The sequence below is a fragment of the Oreochromis niloticus genome, linkage group LG12, assembly GCF_001858045.2.
Source record: "Oreochromis niloticus isolate F11D_XX linkage group LG12, O_niloticus_UMD_NMBU, whole genome shotgun sequence".
Lineage (NCBI taxonomy): Eukaryota > Metazoa > Chordata > Actinopteri > Cichliformes > Cichlidae > Oreochromis > Oreochromis niloticus.
Genome location: NC_031977.2, coordinates 27,236,422 through 27,250,993, shown reverse-complemented (window position 1 = coordinate 27,250,993; position 14,572 = coordinate 27,236,422). Strand labels below are relative to the sequence as shown.

The window sequence follows — 14,572 nt, the reverse complement described above, 5'->3', positions numbered from 1 at the left end:
ATAAATCTCTTACAGTTTTGCTCTCAATTAACCATTCACGCACGCTTTCACACATTGATAGTGACAGGGGTGCCTTTCAAAGCACACGTCTACACATTGGAAAGTCTAAGTTCATTGTTTTGCCCAAGGCACTTCGACAAATGAACAGGAGAAGCTGCAGATTAACCAATCAACCTAACTTGCTCTAAATCCTAATTTCAAAGTTGTGGAGAACCTTTTGAGGACTCAGATAAAGTAACAAGTGAAAGCCTCCATTTTTTGGAGACTTAAGACTTAAGTTTTGAAAATGTCTTTTTTTCTGGTTGTGTGCTGATGTTTGCACCTTTAGTGGGGCAGAACTCAGCACGCCGGGAACACTAAATCCTAACCAAGTAGTGTTGGTGACTAAAACAAAACATACAACACAAAAATAAAAGTGGGCAGTAAGATAAAAACAACTAAAGCAAGGAAGTAGAAAAAACAACTCAGATAACTGTTGGAAGACTTGTTGGTTTAATTTGTGTTTGCTTCAGTACTCTGCTCTCAGCTGATCCAGTGAATAGATTTTTATTTATTACAGTTTGTACATTATCCGTCATTATCAGTGTCAGTCTTTTAACACATTAATATCAACCATTATTACTGACCAGTGAAGTTTCTAAATGGGGAGGCGAAGAAGTCCAGCGGGTTAAAAATACACTGAGGTTAGCACCACAGTCACACAATGTTCAACAGTGTAAACTGCAGAGAAAATGCTTTTTAAAATACTAAAAGGAGAAAAAAGAAAGTTTTTATTCCCTTTGTTCACATAGTCATTTCAGGAAGCAAGCTGTAGCTGGAACTGTATTCTTAGCGACCCACCTTGACCTTAGGTGGGTAAGTATTACCTCAGTTAGCAGCCGTTAGCTTTACTGCAGCTACAGTGCAAGGTTAACTGCTCTGCTGCACTGTAAAAACCCTCACTGCCATGCTGCAACAGAGTAATTAAGTGCTGGCACACAGTTTCAAACCTACACACACAAGTACGCACACGTACAAACACATGCACACACATAGTGTCTATGAAGAGTAATTAAATGCTTGAGCTCAAAGTCAGCTCAGAGAAGAATTAGAAGCGCTCTGTGTGAACAAGAGAAAAGAGGCATCATGGTGGTTGTGTATTGCTTCCTATTAGGCCAATTAAAATGGCATAAAGACAAATCAGTTTTTAATTGTTTAACTGCTGTTCATTCAGAGCACTAACAATTAAGCATCAGCCATTACAAGTGGTAATTCGTAATGCTGGCTGAATACTTTGACATGTAAAAGTGGATTTGGATCATTAACTGAACAAAAGATTTAAGCTTTGACGTTTATGTTTACCAAATATATTTAGTGTCTGTCTGTGAGTGAAATAAAACAGCCAAGTTGTTGCAAAGTATTTTAGTCCAAACTATCTCACGAAGAGTCACGATAAAAACAAAGTGTACTTTCTTCCAATTATAAGGCTGTACACATCAAGGCATAATCAAAATATCTTGTCCTCAGCAGGTTTTAAATGAGGGAAATAAACCTCAGCTGAATGACAACATGTGATATATTATACTGTGTAATTATTTGTTGAACACAAACAAAGCCAAAACGCAGAAGCAGTGTGTGTAAGTAAGTAGCAGCCAGGTTGTGCACACCCATTTAATTAACTGATCATCAGCAAGTGTGAGCACCTCTATAAAAACAGAGGTTTTGGCAGTTTGCTCGTCGTTAACATTCAGGGGTGTGTTAAAACAATGCCAAGGAGGAAAGACATCAATTATCTTGAAGAAGCAATTGCTGCTGCCCAGTAATTAAGGAAGGCTTATAAGGCCATTTCCAAACATTCTGAAGTCTATCATCATCATTAAAAAATATTCACAAGCAGGAAACATTCAAGAATGCTGCTAATCTTCCCAGGAGTGGTTATCCCAGCAAATTTTACCTATGACCAGACCGTGCAATGCAATGCAGAGAAAGAGCTACATTCCTGACTCTGCAGGCCTCAGTTAGCATGTCAACTGTTAAAGTTCCTGACAGTGCAATTACAAATATGGCTTGTTTGGAAGGTTTGCCAGGAGTAAGCCCTTTCTCTATGAAGAGAACATGGCAGCACAGCTAAAGTTAGCAAAGTTGCTTCTGAACAAACCACAGCATTCCTGGAAACAACATCTGTGGAAATACAAGACCAAAGTGGCGATGTCTGGCCATGATGCACAGCGCCATATCTGGCATTAACCAAACAAAGCATATCCAAACAAACACCTCATATCAGCTGTAGAACACAGCGGTGCAGGAGTGATGATTTGTAATCACAGAATCTGGGCACCTTGCAGTCATCGAGTTAACCACAAACTCCTCTTTATAATAAAATATTCTAGTCTAATGTGAGGCCATCTGTCTGAACGCTTAAGCTTGGCTAAACCTGGGTCATCCAACAGGACAAGAGCAAATCTACAACAGAATGGCTAAAAAAGGAAAAAATCAAGATGTAGCAATGGCACAGTTAGACCTCAAACCAACTGAAATGCTATGGCAGGACCTTCAGACAGCCGGAGATAAAGGTTTGCCCTCAAACCTCAGGTGACTGAAACAATGTTGTAAAGATGAGTGGGCAAAAATTTCTCCACAATAATGTGAGAGACTGTCATAAAGAAAGCATTACTTTAAGTTATTGCTTTCAAAGGTGGTTCTACCAGCTATTGAGGCTATTTCACAGGCTGCTTCTGCGTTTTGGCTTAGTTTTTGTTAAATAATGACATGACGCAATATATCATCTGTTGTTATTTAACTGAGATTGTGTTTACCTGCTTTTAAGACCTGATACACCTTGGCTGAAAAGACTAGATAGGTTTATCCCAATGTGGGAAACCTTAGAATTGACAGAAGGAGTGCTTTCTTTTTGCCTTTACAGTAAACAAACTGAGAGCGTATATTTGTATCTACCTTTCTCTTGTGTAAGAATTTGCCCCTGATAATCGGGTAACTCGCTTTTTGACTAAACCATAATTAAAGTAAACCTGAAAGCAGTAGTTTGAAAACTCAAATTGTGACTTTGAACATACAAGCAGATGTAACAAATGCAAGGTTAATTTCAGGCATGAAGAGACCAAGACTCACACAGAAACAAGCACGCACAAACCAAAATCAACACCTGCTATATAAAAACAGCACATACAGAGCAGACCTCACCTCGTGTGTGTTCGCTGTTGTTATCGTGATGCTTCCTCTCATCTTTGAGTGGCAGCTGGTGACTCAGGGCAGAGGACAGAGCCAGCAGGCTGGCAGTACTGGCCCCAGGAGGCAGAGGGGGCTGAAGGCCCGCTGGGTGGGGTGTTAGCGGGACAGGGATGGCATGGCCATGAGAGAGGTGCTGAGCCTGGAGTTGCTGCTGCTGAACCAGACACAGAAACACCAATTAAGACTTGAAAGATCATGCATGATAAAATACAAATAAGTAGGTGGCAAAAGAAAAGAGGAGGAAAGAAAAACACATTCAAAGTGAGCGGGGAAAAGATAGCAACTGAAACATGTAGACTACAGCTAGAATAGTTAAATATCAGATACACTTTTTTTATTTGATTAAAAACACCAAAACCTTTGAATTACCAGCCAACATGAACGGTGATATTTATATAACTGACATTTTCTGTGAAAGATGCTAAAAGATTCAAATTTCTTGCAGAAAGAAGTTAGCTATTACTACTATACAAAATACTTTGGTTTTATTGTATATTATTATGAATACATCTGACTTTGTACTTGCTCTTCTCCTCACATTATTCTTTTTCAATTAATCTCTCAAGCTATTTTCCAACATTGCTGTAAAAAAACAATCTATGCATTTTGTATTTAACTGTGTATGTCTGCGTGTGTGTGTGTGTGTGTGTGTGTGTGTAATACACCCACTCCTATGATGGCGTTGAGTTCAGCCATGGTGACCTGCTTGGCCCTCTCTACTGCCTGCACCACCTGCTGCTGATGCTGAGAGACACACAGAAACGGAAAAAAAAAAATCAGAGAAACTGAAACAGCAGCTGAGACAGAGAAAAGAATGATATGAAAATAATTTTATAGTTATTACAAACAACATCTTTACAAAATTCAAACAACATTTAAAATGGACTGAAATGGACATGTAAAATAAGCAGGAACTTAGCTCGTTTCATTACATTGAACTTGCATATGCATACAGCAATCATTCTAATGCATTCTGTGATATCTTTTAACCTGCTTTCCATCTGAATCCATCATTGTGCTTTGCCTATCAAACCTTATTCACAGCTAAAAAGCAGCTGTCAGTTAGTTGCACACTGTAACTTCACACAGCCTGCAATTTCTTCAGAATTAACAATGCACTGACTGTCAAATATGACAATCTCATTAAAACAGATATCAATGTTCAGTAACACGAGCGTGCTATAAAATCACCTGAAACTTGAAATATATTTTTTCCTTTTTATTAAAACTTGAGGTTCTGACCAGATTCAGGTCAAATGCCAGACAGACAAGATTCCCCGAGGCCTTTGAATCATGACTGCACTTCAGTGCTTCTCTTCAGAATCTGAAACCCATCAGTGCGTTCATTAAAAGTCATCAGGCAGAAGAAGCAGCTAGCAGCTAATTAGGGTATACTAGTTAGTCAAGTGTAACCTGCACAGGCTGGTTGATTTCCTCTACGTGGAGGAGAATTTAAAAACTAACAAACAAGTGGATGTCCAAAGGAGGCAGTTAAAGATGTGTATTACAAGTGGCCAAAAATTCAGTTACACACTCGTACAATATTTTGTGGATTCTGTGATTGGTTTAATGTTTCCGTTTGGAGATTGTTATTAAAATTTTATGCAACACTGTTTCCTGATTTTTGCTCAGTCTGCTCACACGTCTCGAAACTGAACAGCTCCAAAAAGTTCAACACATAGGAAAAAAAGATGGGTACCAAGAGAGGCAGACAGCTAACAGGGCAAAGTCATACAAAGGGTACAGAGAGAGGAAGACAGATCCAGACAGTGAGAGAGCAGCGAGATTCATCCAGGAGCGCAAAACATCAAAGTACGCCCGAGATGAAAGAGCTTATCAGGTGTGGAAATGAACCTGACCATCGAGTTCAGCTACACCTCTGCAGGCTCAGACTAACCTGCCTGAACATGACACACACACACACACACACACACGGAATGATCCACTATATAAATTGTGGCAAACACTTTCTATGCAACAGTTCTAAAAAAAAATAAAAATAGAACAATCCAAAATCAGTCGTATAATCAAGACTAGAGTTCAATCTTTAATTCTCTTAAAGAGAAAGAAATCAAAATAATTTTGTGAAGTCTACCTCATCTGCAGCAGTGTTTCCATTGTGATGCATTTCAAGAGTAAATACGAAAAAGCTGAGAAAGCTGATAAAAGTTGAGAAGGACGCCATGATGCATGATACTAATGAGATGGAGTTGTAGAGGGTCGTATTCTAGCAGCCTGTTAAAATTTGCACAGGACTGAACGTAGATAATCAGTGATAGTTTGCTTAATGCCTCTGCACTCTGACAGAGGACGTCTGAATTTAGAGCTCTATATTTACCAACGTACATATTCTGTTGCCTTCAGATGGCACCAAGGATTCAGTGCATTGAAGAAGATTTTCTTACAGAATAACTGTTTGTGCTTGTCTGTGCACCAACAGATGACTCAGGTTCCCTTTTCATAATTTAAAAAGAAAAAATCGTATCACCATTGTTTTTGTATTTGCCTAAAGAGGATTGATTACTTATGATTTCTTGTAGAACTGCAAGGGAAAATCTGACTCCAAATATGAAACAGTACCTGTAATCACAGCAAAACTGTGGCTCGATGGTTTAGTGATTAACATATTCACCTTACACCTGTTTTGGGACTTGGAGGAGACAAAAATCCAGCCTCGGGGTGGAGATTACACGGTAATGTATTCCTAGTGCTGGTTGTAAAACTGGATAAATGAGATGGTTCTGTTGGGAAGGGCATCTGGCATAAAATCTGTGCCAAAATCAAAATATGGGGATCCATCCACTGTGGTGACCCCCTTGGGAAATAAAGAAGCAGCCGAAAGCACACACAATCATTACAAAATACTTTTAGATTTTACCTATTCAGTGATGAATTATTCAGGTTAATAACCAGCACAGTAAAGCAGACAAAATTACTAAAATTATTATATCAAATTAATTGTGCATTCATTTGGTAGCTGAATAATAGCAAAAACTGACTTTCTGACTGAGGAAGTTCAAATGAAGAGCTCAGAAATCAGCTCAGAAAATGTTGATACGTGATCTGCTGAGTTGTTAATGTCATACATAAAAATATGTGAGTTTAAGTAAATATCTGGTTGCTGTTAACCACAAGGAGGGAACTAGATAAGCATGGAGGTATTTGTTTGAGGTAACTCAAGTAAGAAGTCAGGCTAAGCAGTTATTCGCAGAGAACAACATGTCTTTTTCTTTTACTCTGAGCAACTGACTAAAACACATCTTGGTGTCTTTCCAACTCAAAAGCACATGAACACCTTAAAGTCAGAGGAATGACTCCTCACTGGGGATATGGCAACAACCGAGGAACATGTGAATAACGAGTAACTAAATGCCAGATTTAACAAATTATGCTCCTTTCCAGTTTCAGATTTTCATTTTTGAAAACTGCTACAATAGCTAAGCGTAATTCCTCAGCCCACCCAACTGCACCTTGAAAACAGATGGTTGGAGAAGCAGGTGGACTGGGTCCCTGCTATGCACATCACCAGAGCTGCGTACCAGACATGACCAAGTTCATAGCCACCAATTCTGAGAGGAGCATATTAAGAATATTTCCTCTCTTTGACATCACAAAGATTCAACTTAGAATATAAGACTTAACCCATAGTTTTAACCAGCGGCCAGGTGGTGTGCCCATTTTACAAGTGCTCTTTAAATCAGCCAACCCCCCAGGCCACGGACCGGTACCAGTCAGCAAGTCATTTGGTACCGGGCTGCGAGAGTTGAGGCTTGGGTGTGAAATTTATGGTTTTCAGGGTTTTTATCGTTATTTGTTTATCGTTTTTATCGTTAACTCGGTTTCCCTCGGTCTTTTCCCGTGTTTTATGAATAAATCTTCTTTTTTTTGGTACCAGTACTGGTTTTATTTTATTGTATTAACCACGACTCCTTAAAGACCGGTCCGTGAAAATATTGTCGGACATAAACCGGTCCGTGGCGCAAAAAAGGTTGGGGACCGCTGCTTTAAATGATCATAACTCTGTTAGCGATGTGCTAGAGACAAAACTGAAATGGTTTCATTAAGGAGAGAAGACAACCTTTATGGAGATATTCTGTATGTCGTGGTTTCCCACTGTATTCCCGAAGTACTTCCGTCTGAACACCGACAGAAAAATTAGCTCCAACTAGATGCTATCATGTGTTCTTCACATTACTATAACTCAACCATTATGGGTTAGAGAGAAAATTTAAATGATTGGTGAAATATGAGAATTATTTTGTAATTTTACAGCCAAAACTCCAAAATAAGTCCAGCTGGTATGTGTGATACTTGTTTGATAAAGAGTTAAAATAAGAAAAAGTATAACTGGTCCACTTTAAGGACGTAGTTATTCCAAAACTTTCAGAAATAGATGGCACTTTTGTTGCCTTACCTTACTTGCAAATGTAAATGTCAACCAAGAAATGCATATGTGATCTTAAAAAAGGGGCCTTTTTTATGGCAGAGGCATAAAATCTGCACCATGATAATGATTCTATTTATATCTTATGTTAATTGGGAGATTTTATTTACTCAAGCATAATTTTTCTTTATAAATTTGTCAGAAATAACATTTTTGACAACTGACTTAACACAAACTTATTGCCTTTGCTGTAAATGGAACAATCATACTTACATGCCCCCAAAGGCCAATGAAACATTATCAGAAAATGACAAAAATAAAAATAGAAAACAAAGCGCTTTCACCAAAATACACAGACACAGTCGATGTGATTTGCTGCACAACAATAATATGAATGTGTTACATTTTACTTGCACATGCAGTAAACAAGGCTGTGCACCAAAACAAAGCAGCTTCCTCTCCCTGCCTCCCCTCTCTGCAGGCCTCAGGGCTGTGTAGCAGCACCACAGTCTAATGCCATTATTCCTAATCCACCCTAAACCCTCCTAATCCATGGCTAATCTGGAGGAGAGCTTTTGGAGTCCACACTCACTCCTTCCTGCTGTTCCCACCCCTCAACACACACACACACACACACACACACACACACACACACACACACACACACACACACACACACACACACACACTGTCAGCTCCTCAGAGGAAGGATTTATCAGCTCAACACATGCACACCTAAAAATTTCACAATAAACACTGCATAAAAACACTTCTCACACCCACTGCTGTATGTGCACACAATTAGAATGTATTTTAACACAAAAAGTATTTTCTCACACACACTCAGCCGCTGGCTCCTGCATATGTTAGTGGGAGACATTTGATAAGTTCAGAGCATATCTGTCTATCCTGAGCAGGGGGGATTAGCCCAGGATAATCTGTACGAGTGTGTGTGTCTGCGTGTGTGTGCGTTTCTCTATATTTTTCTTTCTCTTGCTTCAAAATCCACCACACACTTCTCCCCTTTCCTGTCTCCCTTCCTCCCGCTCTCTGACTCTCTCTCACCCACCTCCTTCTTAACTCACAGTGACAGGCATTTTGGAGTCTTACCTCTTGGGAGAGGAAGGGGATGACTTGGGCGCAGATTGCGTTCAGCCGTTTAACGATCTCCGCCTGCAAGACAGAGAAGTGGGAAGCATAAAACACAATCTTTTTTTTATTTTTTAAATTCTCTAGCAGACAAGAAGGCGTCATCCTGTTCACACAGCTTTCAACTCCTCATTCAATTTATATTAAAGTAATAGCTCACATAACTTTCATTTTAAGACCTGTTTATCTCGTCACATGAAACTAATAATTTGACATCTCTCATAAACTTAGTGTATAATATCTAGTGTGTTTCCTCCAAAACAAATCTCTGGGTGCACGGGAACTTTTGCATTTTAAATGTCAAGAATATTTAGTTAACTCTAACTCAGGAGGTAGAGCAGATTGATTACAAACTCTACGTTATGCTTGGACAGGATACTGGACAGACCAAGAATTCCCTGTAACATGTTGTGTGAATTAGGAAAAGCACTGTAAGTCTTAAAAAAAAGTATTGCTAACCAAAGCAGAAAATTCAAGAAATTATATCTGAAAGTTTCATACATTGTGTGTATACACACCGCTTAGCTTTAAGAAACTCACACACACTGCTGGTGCCTTATTTCTGTTTCATAGCTACAACATTATTCCCATGTCACATTAAACTACAGGAAGACATTTCCATGCAAAAATATAGAGCATCACTATTATCACATATTCAATTCACTAAGCATCTAACCCATAACCAGCATTTTCTAAACAGCAACAACTTTTTTACTAAACCTAATTTTTACTAAACCTAATTACCAGGAGTAACCTTATTAGGTACACCAGTTCAACTGCTCATTAAAACAGATTTCTAATCACACAGAAGCAGCTCGGTGTATATAGGCATGTAAGCACAGTCAACATGTCCTGCTAAAGATCAAACTGAGCATCAGAATTTGGAAGAAAGGTGATTTAAGCTACTTTGAATGTGGCATGGTTGCCATAACCATTTGTTACAGTAATACAGAAGAGCATCTGAATATGCAACATGTCAAACCTTGAAGCAGATCAGCTACAGCAGCAGAAGACCACACTGCGTACTACTCATCGGCTAAGAACAGGAAACTGAGGCTACAGATTGAACAGGCTCACCAAAACCGGACAATAGAAGACTGAAAGAGTGTTTCTCACTCATGGCTTTCATGAGTCTCGATTTTCAGCGTAAAATTTAGATGATAGGGTTACATATGATGTAAACAACATGAAAGGATGGATCCAAACCTGCCTTGTATTAGTGGTTCAGGCAGCTGGTGGTGTAATGGCATCTGGTACTTTTTCTTGGCACACTTTGGGCCCCTGAGCATCATTTAAACTCCACAGCATACACGTCCATCCCTTTATAACCACAGTGTACCCATCTTCTGATGGATGGTTCCAGCAGCAAAACATGCCGTGTCAAGCTTAAACTATCTCGAACTGCTTTCTTGAACATGAGCATGAGTTCTCTGTACTCATCAGATCTCAATCCAACAGAAAACCTTTGGGATGTGGTGGAAGATTAGCATCATCCACGTGTAGCTGAAATATCAGTAGAAAAGTACAAAAGTCTCTGAGGAATTTTTCCAGTACCTTGTTAAATCTATGCCATGAAGGAGTCAAATGATTCTAAAAGTAAAGACTCCAAACTGGTAATAGCAAGACAAAAGCTCCCAATCACAAAAGCATTCATCCAACTAAAATACAAAACTGTTTTATACATTTTCTAACAAATTTATATACACAGTCACGCCACACATTTCCTGTTTTTACCATTTTATCACTTAAATGTAAAAGAATCTGCACGCACCTCACACACAAATACAAACAGGCACAGTGTGTATACTCTGCACACATACTTCATATGAGAAAGAATAAAGCATTCATGTACTCTTATCCTGATGTATCCTGAAAAATGTCTATCGCTTATATTTTCACCCTCTCTCAACCTGGACATTATCTCTTAGTTACAAATCCTTTTTGCAGTGTTGGTGAACTGTATCAACTTCGAAAACAAATGCAGCTGAATTCTTTAAATAATCAAACAACATTTCTGCTAAGATGCTGAAAATTTACCTTGGACCCTGCCATCTAAGCCTCTTGACAGAATAATAACAAAACAATGTGTCACTCTGTGAAAGAAAAGGCACAAAATCGAACAATGTGGTTGTTTAAGAGACTTGTAATGGAAGCTGATAGCAAAATGGAACATCAACATTATCAAACTGAGATATAAAAGGAGAAGTGAACCGATTCAGGACTGAATTCCTGTAACACTCACAATGTGCAGTATTCAAAAAATATCAGAATCAGTGCAGCTGAGTGTCTCTCTTTTTATTAGTTCTTCTTTGGCAAATATGCCACGACTGCCAACAATGGACAGTTGACTGCTTTAATATAAGATTATTGTCCTAGTAGCACCAAAAGAAGTCTTCTGCTGCTAGCCTAAAGCAAATCACGATACAGAGTTATGGTTAGGTCAAGTCTTTGTACAGAGACACATTTAATTCCTGAACAAGCCCCAATTTGATATGACCACTTTGCCAGACCAGAACAATGGACTTGCAAAGACTTAATATAGATTTGTTAAACTCAGTATAAATAAGAATGATCGGTATTAGTAGTGTGAAACAATATGTGAAGCTACTCGTGAAGTGCATGTTGAAAGTTAAAAACAAACCGAAGGGTAATGAATAAAGTTGCAGCCACACTGCAAGGAAGTTGCTCATTGCGCGTCTCTTTGAAGCTGACATCTGTTAACTATAACCCTCTAATGAATTTACTACTAGGTCATATATTAGACTGCATTCTCATTGGTAGTCCCTTCAATCAGTTGCCCGGAAGTTGTCAAAAATTTATCTTGGGTTCTGCCCAGGTTACTTTGCCAATGGTTTCACCTGGAGTCGCTTGAAATTGCCAAATATTACTTACATTCTATGATTTCTAGTCGCTGCCCTGCTTCCAGTGTGGGTGCTGCTTCAGAGATGGACACAGTAACTTAGATGAAGTTTATAGTACCCCTGCAGAACACTGGTCAAGTGGCCAGTCAACTTAACTATGTAACATAATGGGAAAAAAGCACATACACAATGCACTATTGCTCACAATTCCATAATATTTAACAAGACCTTTAAACTGACTCTCGTCTGTAACTAATTGGAGTAATCCTTTAAGTACCAGAGGAATGATCACAGCACTACATTTGAAATAAACTGATAAAATGTGCCTTAACATAACTTAACTTTAATGGGTGTTAGAGTCACTTGTAACAACAACCTCTGAGAGGTCACTTTGAAAGGCATCACAATTTCATAATATGCTCATCAGAAAGCTATGACATATCCATTTTTCATCTGCGAAGACTGGATGTGTATTTATTTCTTTAAATTATAGCAATTATATTTGATTGTTTTAAATGCTGCTATGCTAAAGCTAAATGTCTCATTATTGGCCTCAAAAGTCCAACTTTACATTATCAGATTTACTCCTTATCCTTCAACATCCCTGAAAGGTTATTCTCTGCTGTACTCTTTGAGCTTCATTCAGTTTAAGCTAAATGGATGATTTGTAAACATAAACCCAGAAAGCTCTACTGAGAAAGTGGAGTAGAGAAAGTGCAATCCTTTGCAGACAGATAAAGGAAAGTGTAACATTTTTGTTGACTTCGGTTAAATTAAGACCCAACTACTGACAAAAAAGCAATCAGAGTTTGAGATAATTTCTCCAAGGCCAACACAAATATATAAGTTACATCCGTAACCTTGCCAAGCACTTGTTTTATGTACATAACCTTGGCAGAGGTGAACTTTGCTCTGGCATCAGTGGTAACAGAGCCCTCAGAGGCAAATAAACCCTTCAGACAGCAGCACAAGCAACACTGCGGCAGTACGATACACATAAACACAACCGTGTGCGCAAATACATGCACATGCACATACACACTCCAGCTTCTCTGTATTCATCAGATGTTTTATACTGAGCCCAAGGGTTAGCTTTTAAAGATTACACAGCACTCTCTCTTTCTAGATCAGGTAGAATTTTTTTAACAGGAAATTGCCTGATCCACTGTCCCAAAGGGAGTGCTAGTAGTGCACCTCAAATACAAACACCAACACAGACAAAAGACTCAGACTCACACAGAACCGCATACTAATGGGTACACAAAGATGAACATCACCTTCTTTGTTTGCAACACTAAGTGCATAAAACTGACGATTTCCTCTCGCGATGACATGAACATTATAGAGTCAGTTCCCATCAAAACCTGCTGGTGACAATTTAAGTTCTAAGTCCTAAACGATATCTCTGTTTCTGTTTAGTAAACTTGAAAGCACATAATCCAATCAAGTACTGAATCAAAGGTAATGGCGAGTAACAGTGTGAATTTATATGCCATTAAACTTGGGTTATTTTATTATTTTTTAACTGGTAATGAACAAAGAAATGGCAATTCATAATGTTAGCTAATTATTGAATAGCTGGTTTGAGCATTATTTTAACTTTTATCATAAAGTTTCAAGAAACTTTGATAAAAGATGTTTTAGAGCCTGTATAAGGAGACAGTTTGGGTCATTAGGTTGTTAGGGTTGCAATATTAATGACTACCAATTATTAATAGTCAACTGCTTGTTTAACATTCAAATAACTCTAAAGTTTACAGTATATGAACAGTGGGATGATAATGTTTCTTTTTCTTGATTAATCAGTTTATCTTTAATCTATGACCCATGACAAAACACCGAGAACAATAAAACCTTCTCCTAATTACTATTTCTCAAAGTGTGCCCTATTTTTATGACGAGACACATAAACTTTAATGAAACGAGTAACTGATTGTCAGAACGGAGTGACTAACGAGTCTATTTAAATTCAAATTTGACTAATGATGTGACCCAGAACTTTAGTGAGAACACTTTAATGTTCTGAGAGAGACAATCTCATCTCAGCATTAAAGGACAAGCAGAAATAATAGGAAAACCGCCTCTGTGCCATCTGACCAGAACAGGTCAGATGGACCTGAACAGGCAGTAGAGATGTTTTATGAAGTGTAGGGAATCACAGTTATTCAGAAGACAGAAGTTTAGAAATCTGATGCATGGGGTATATATCATTCAGAAACACTGTGCATTTAGTTTGTTAGGGCCACTCTAGCAAACATGATGGGCTGACGGGAAACTGGCAAAGAAACAGATGAGAGGGCATTTTGGCCCATTAGGCCATACATAAAGTGGATGAAACCACAGTCAAAAAAGGAAATTGGGTGGTTGTTACATTTACAAAAGAATAACTTTTTGAAGAAAGTAATTTCATGTTTCTATGGTGAACATAATTAAATCATGTAGGATCTGTATGAAATTCAACAACTTAATTTGTTCTTGTTGAGATGACATGATATAATCTAGTAAGAGTGGTTAGTTGCCTGGACTCACAAAATTCACAAGATCACATGAGATTTCAAACCACAGGAAAATCACTGGGGTTATAAGAGGCAGACAACTACACACACACACCACGTGTATGCTATCGCTATTTATTGTGGTTTAAGCTGTCAAGGACACAAATGTAAAGAAAATTCTGCATCGAGCCTTGTAATAGCTTTCCTACTTTTGTTAAGCCTGGATTGACAGCTCGGTGGTGCAGTGGTTAGTGCTGTTGCTTTGCAGCAAGAATGTCCTAGGTTCAAATCCATGATCTGGTTAGTTTGCAGTGGGTTCTCTCTGGGTACTCTGGTTTCCTTACATAGTTAAAAGTCATGCAGTTATTGGGGATAGGTAAATTGGTGATTCTAAATTACCTGAGAATGTGAGTGCAAACGGTTGTTTGTTGCTATGTTTAAGCCCTGTGATAGAC

The 14,572-nt window shown here is 38.5% G+C and overlaps 1 protein-coding gene across 3 annotated transcripts in view; it reads right to left on the bottom strand.

The window, feature by feature from the left end:
* LOC100694813 (transducin-like enhancer protein 4) overlaps window positions 1-14,572 on the bottom strand; it is a 45,137-nt gene that overhangs the window by 17,298 nt on the left and 13,267 nt on the right. For 2 of the 3 annotated variants that reach the window (XM_013277621.3, XM_005459810.4), the window contains 3 exons: window positions 8,723-8,785; window positions 3,898-3,972; window positions 3,181-3,382 (listed from right to left, as the gene is read on the bottom strand). In XM_013277621.3, the coding sequence (XP_013133075.1) occupies window positions 3,181-3,382; window positions 3,898-3,972; window positions 8,723-8,785 (340 nt within the window). The remainder of the gene's footprint in view (window positions 1-3,180; window positions 3,383-3,897; window positions 3,973-8,722; window positions 8,786-14,572) is intronic. The other variant, XM_003455300.5, reaches the window with a different exon arrangement.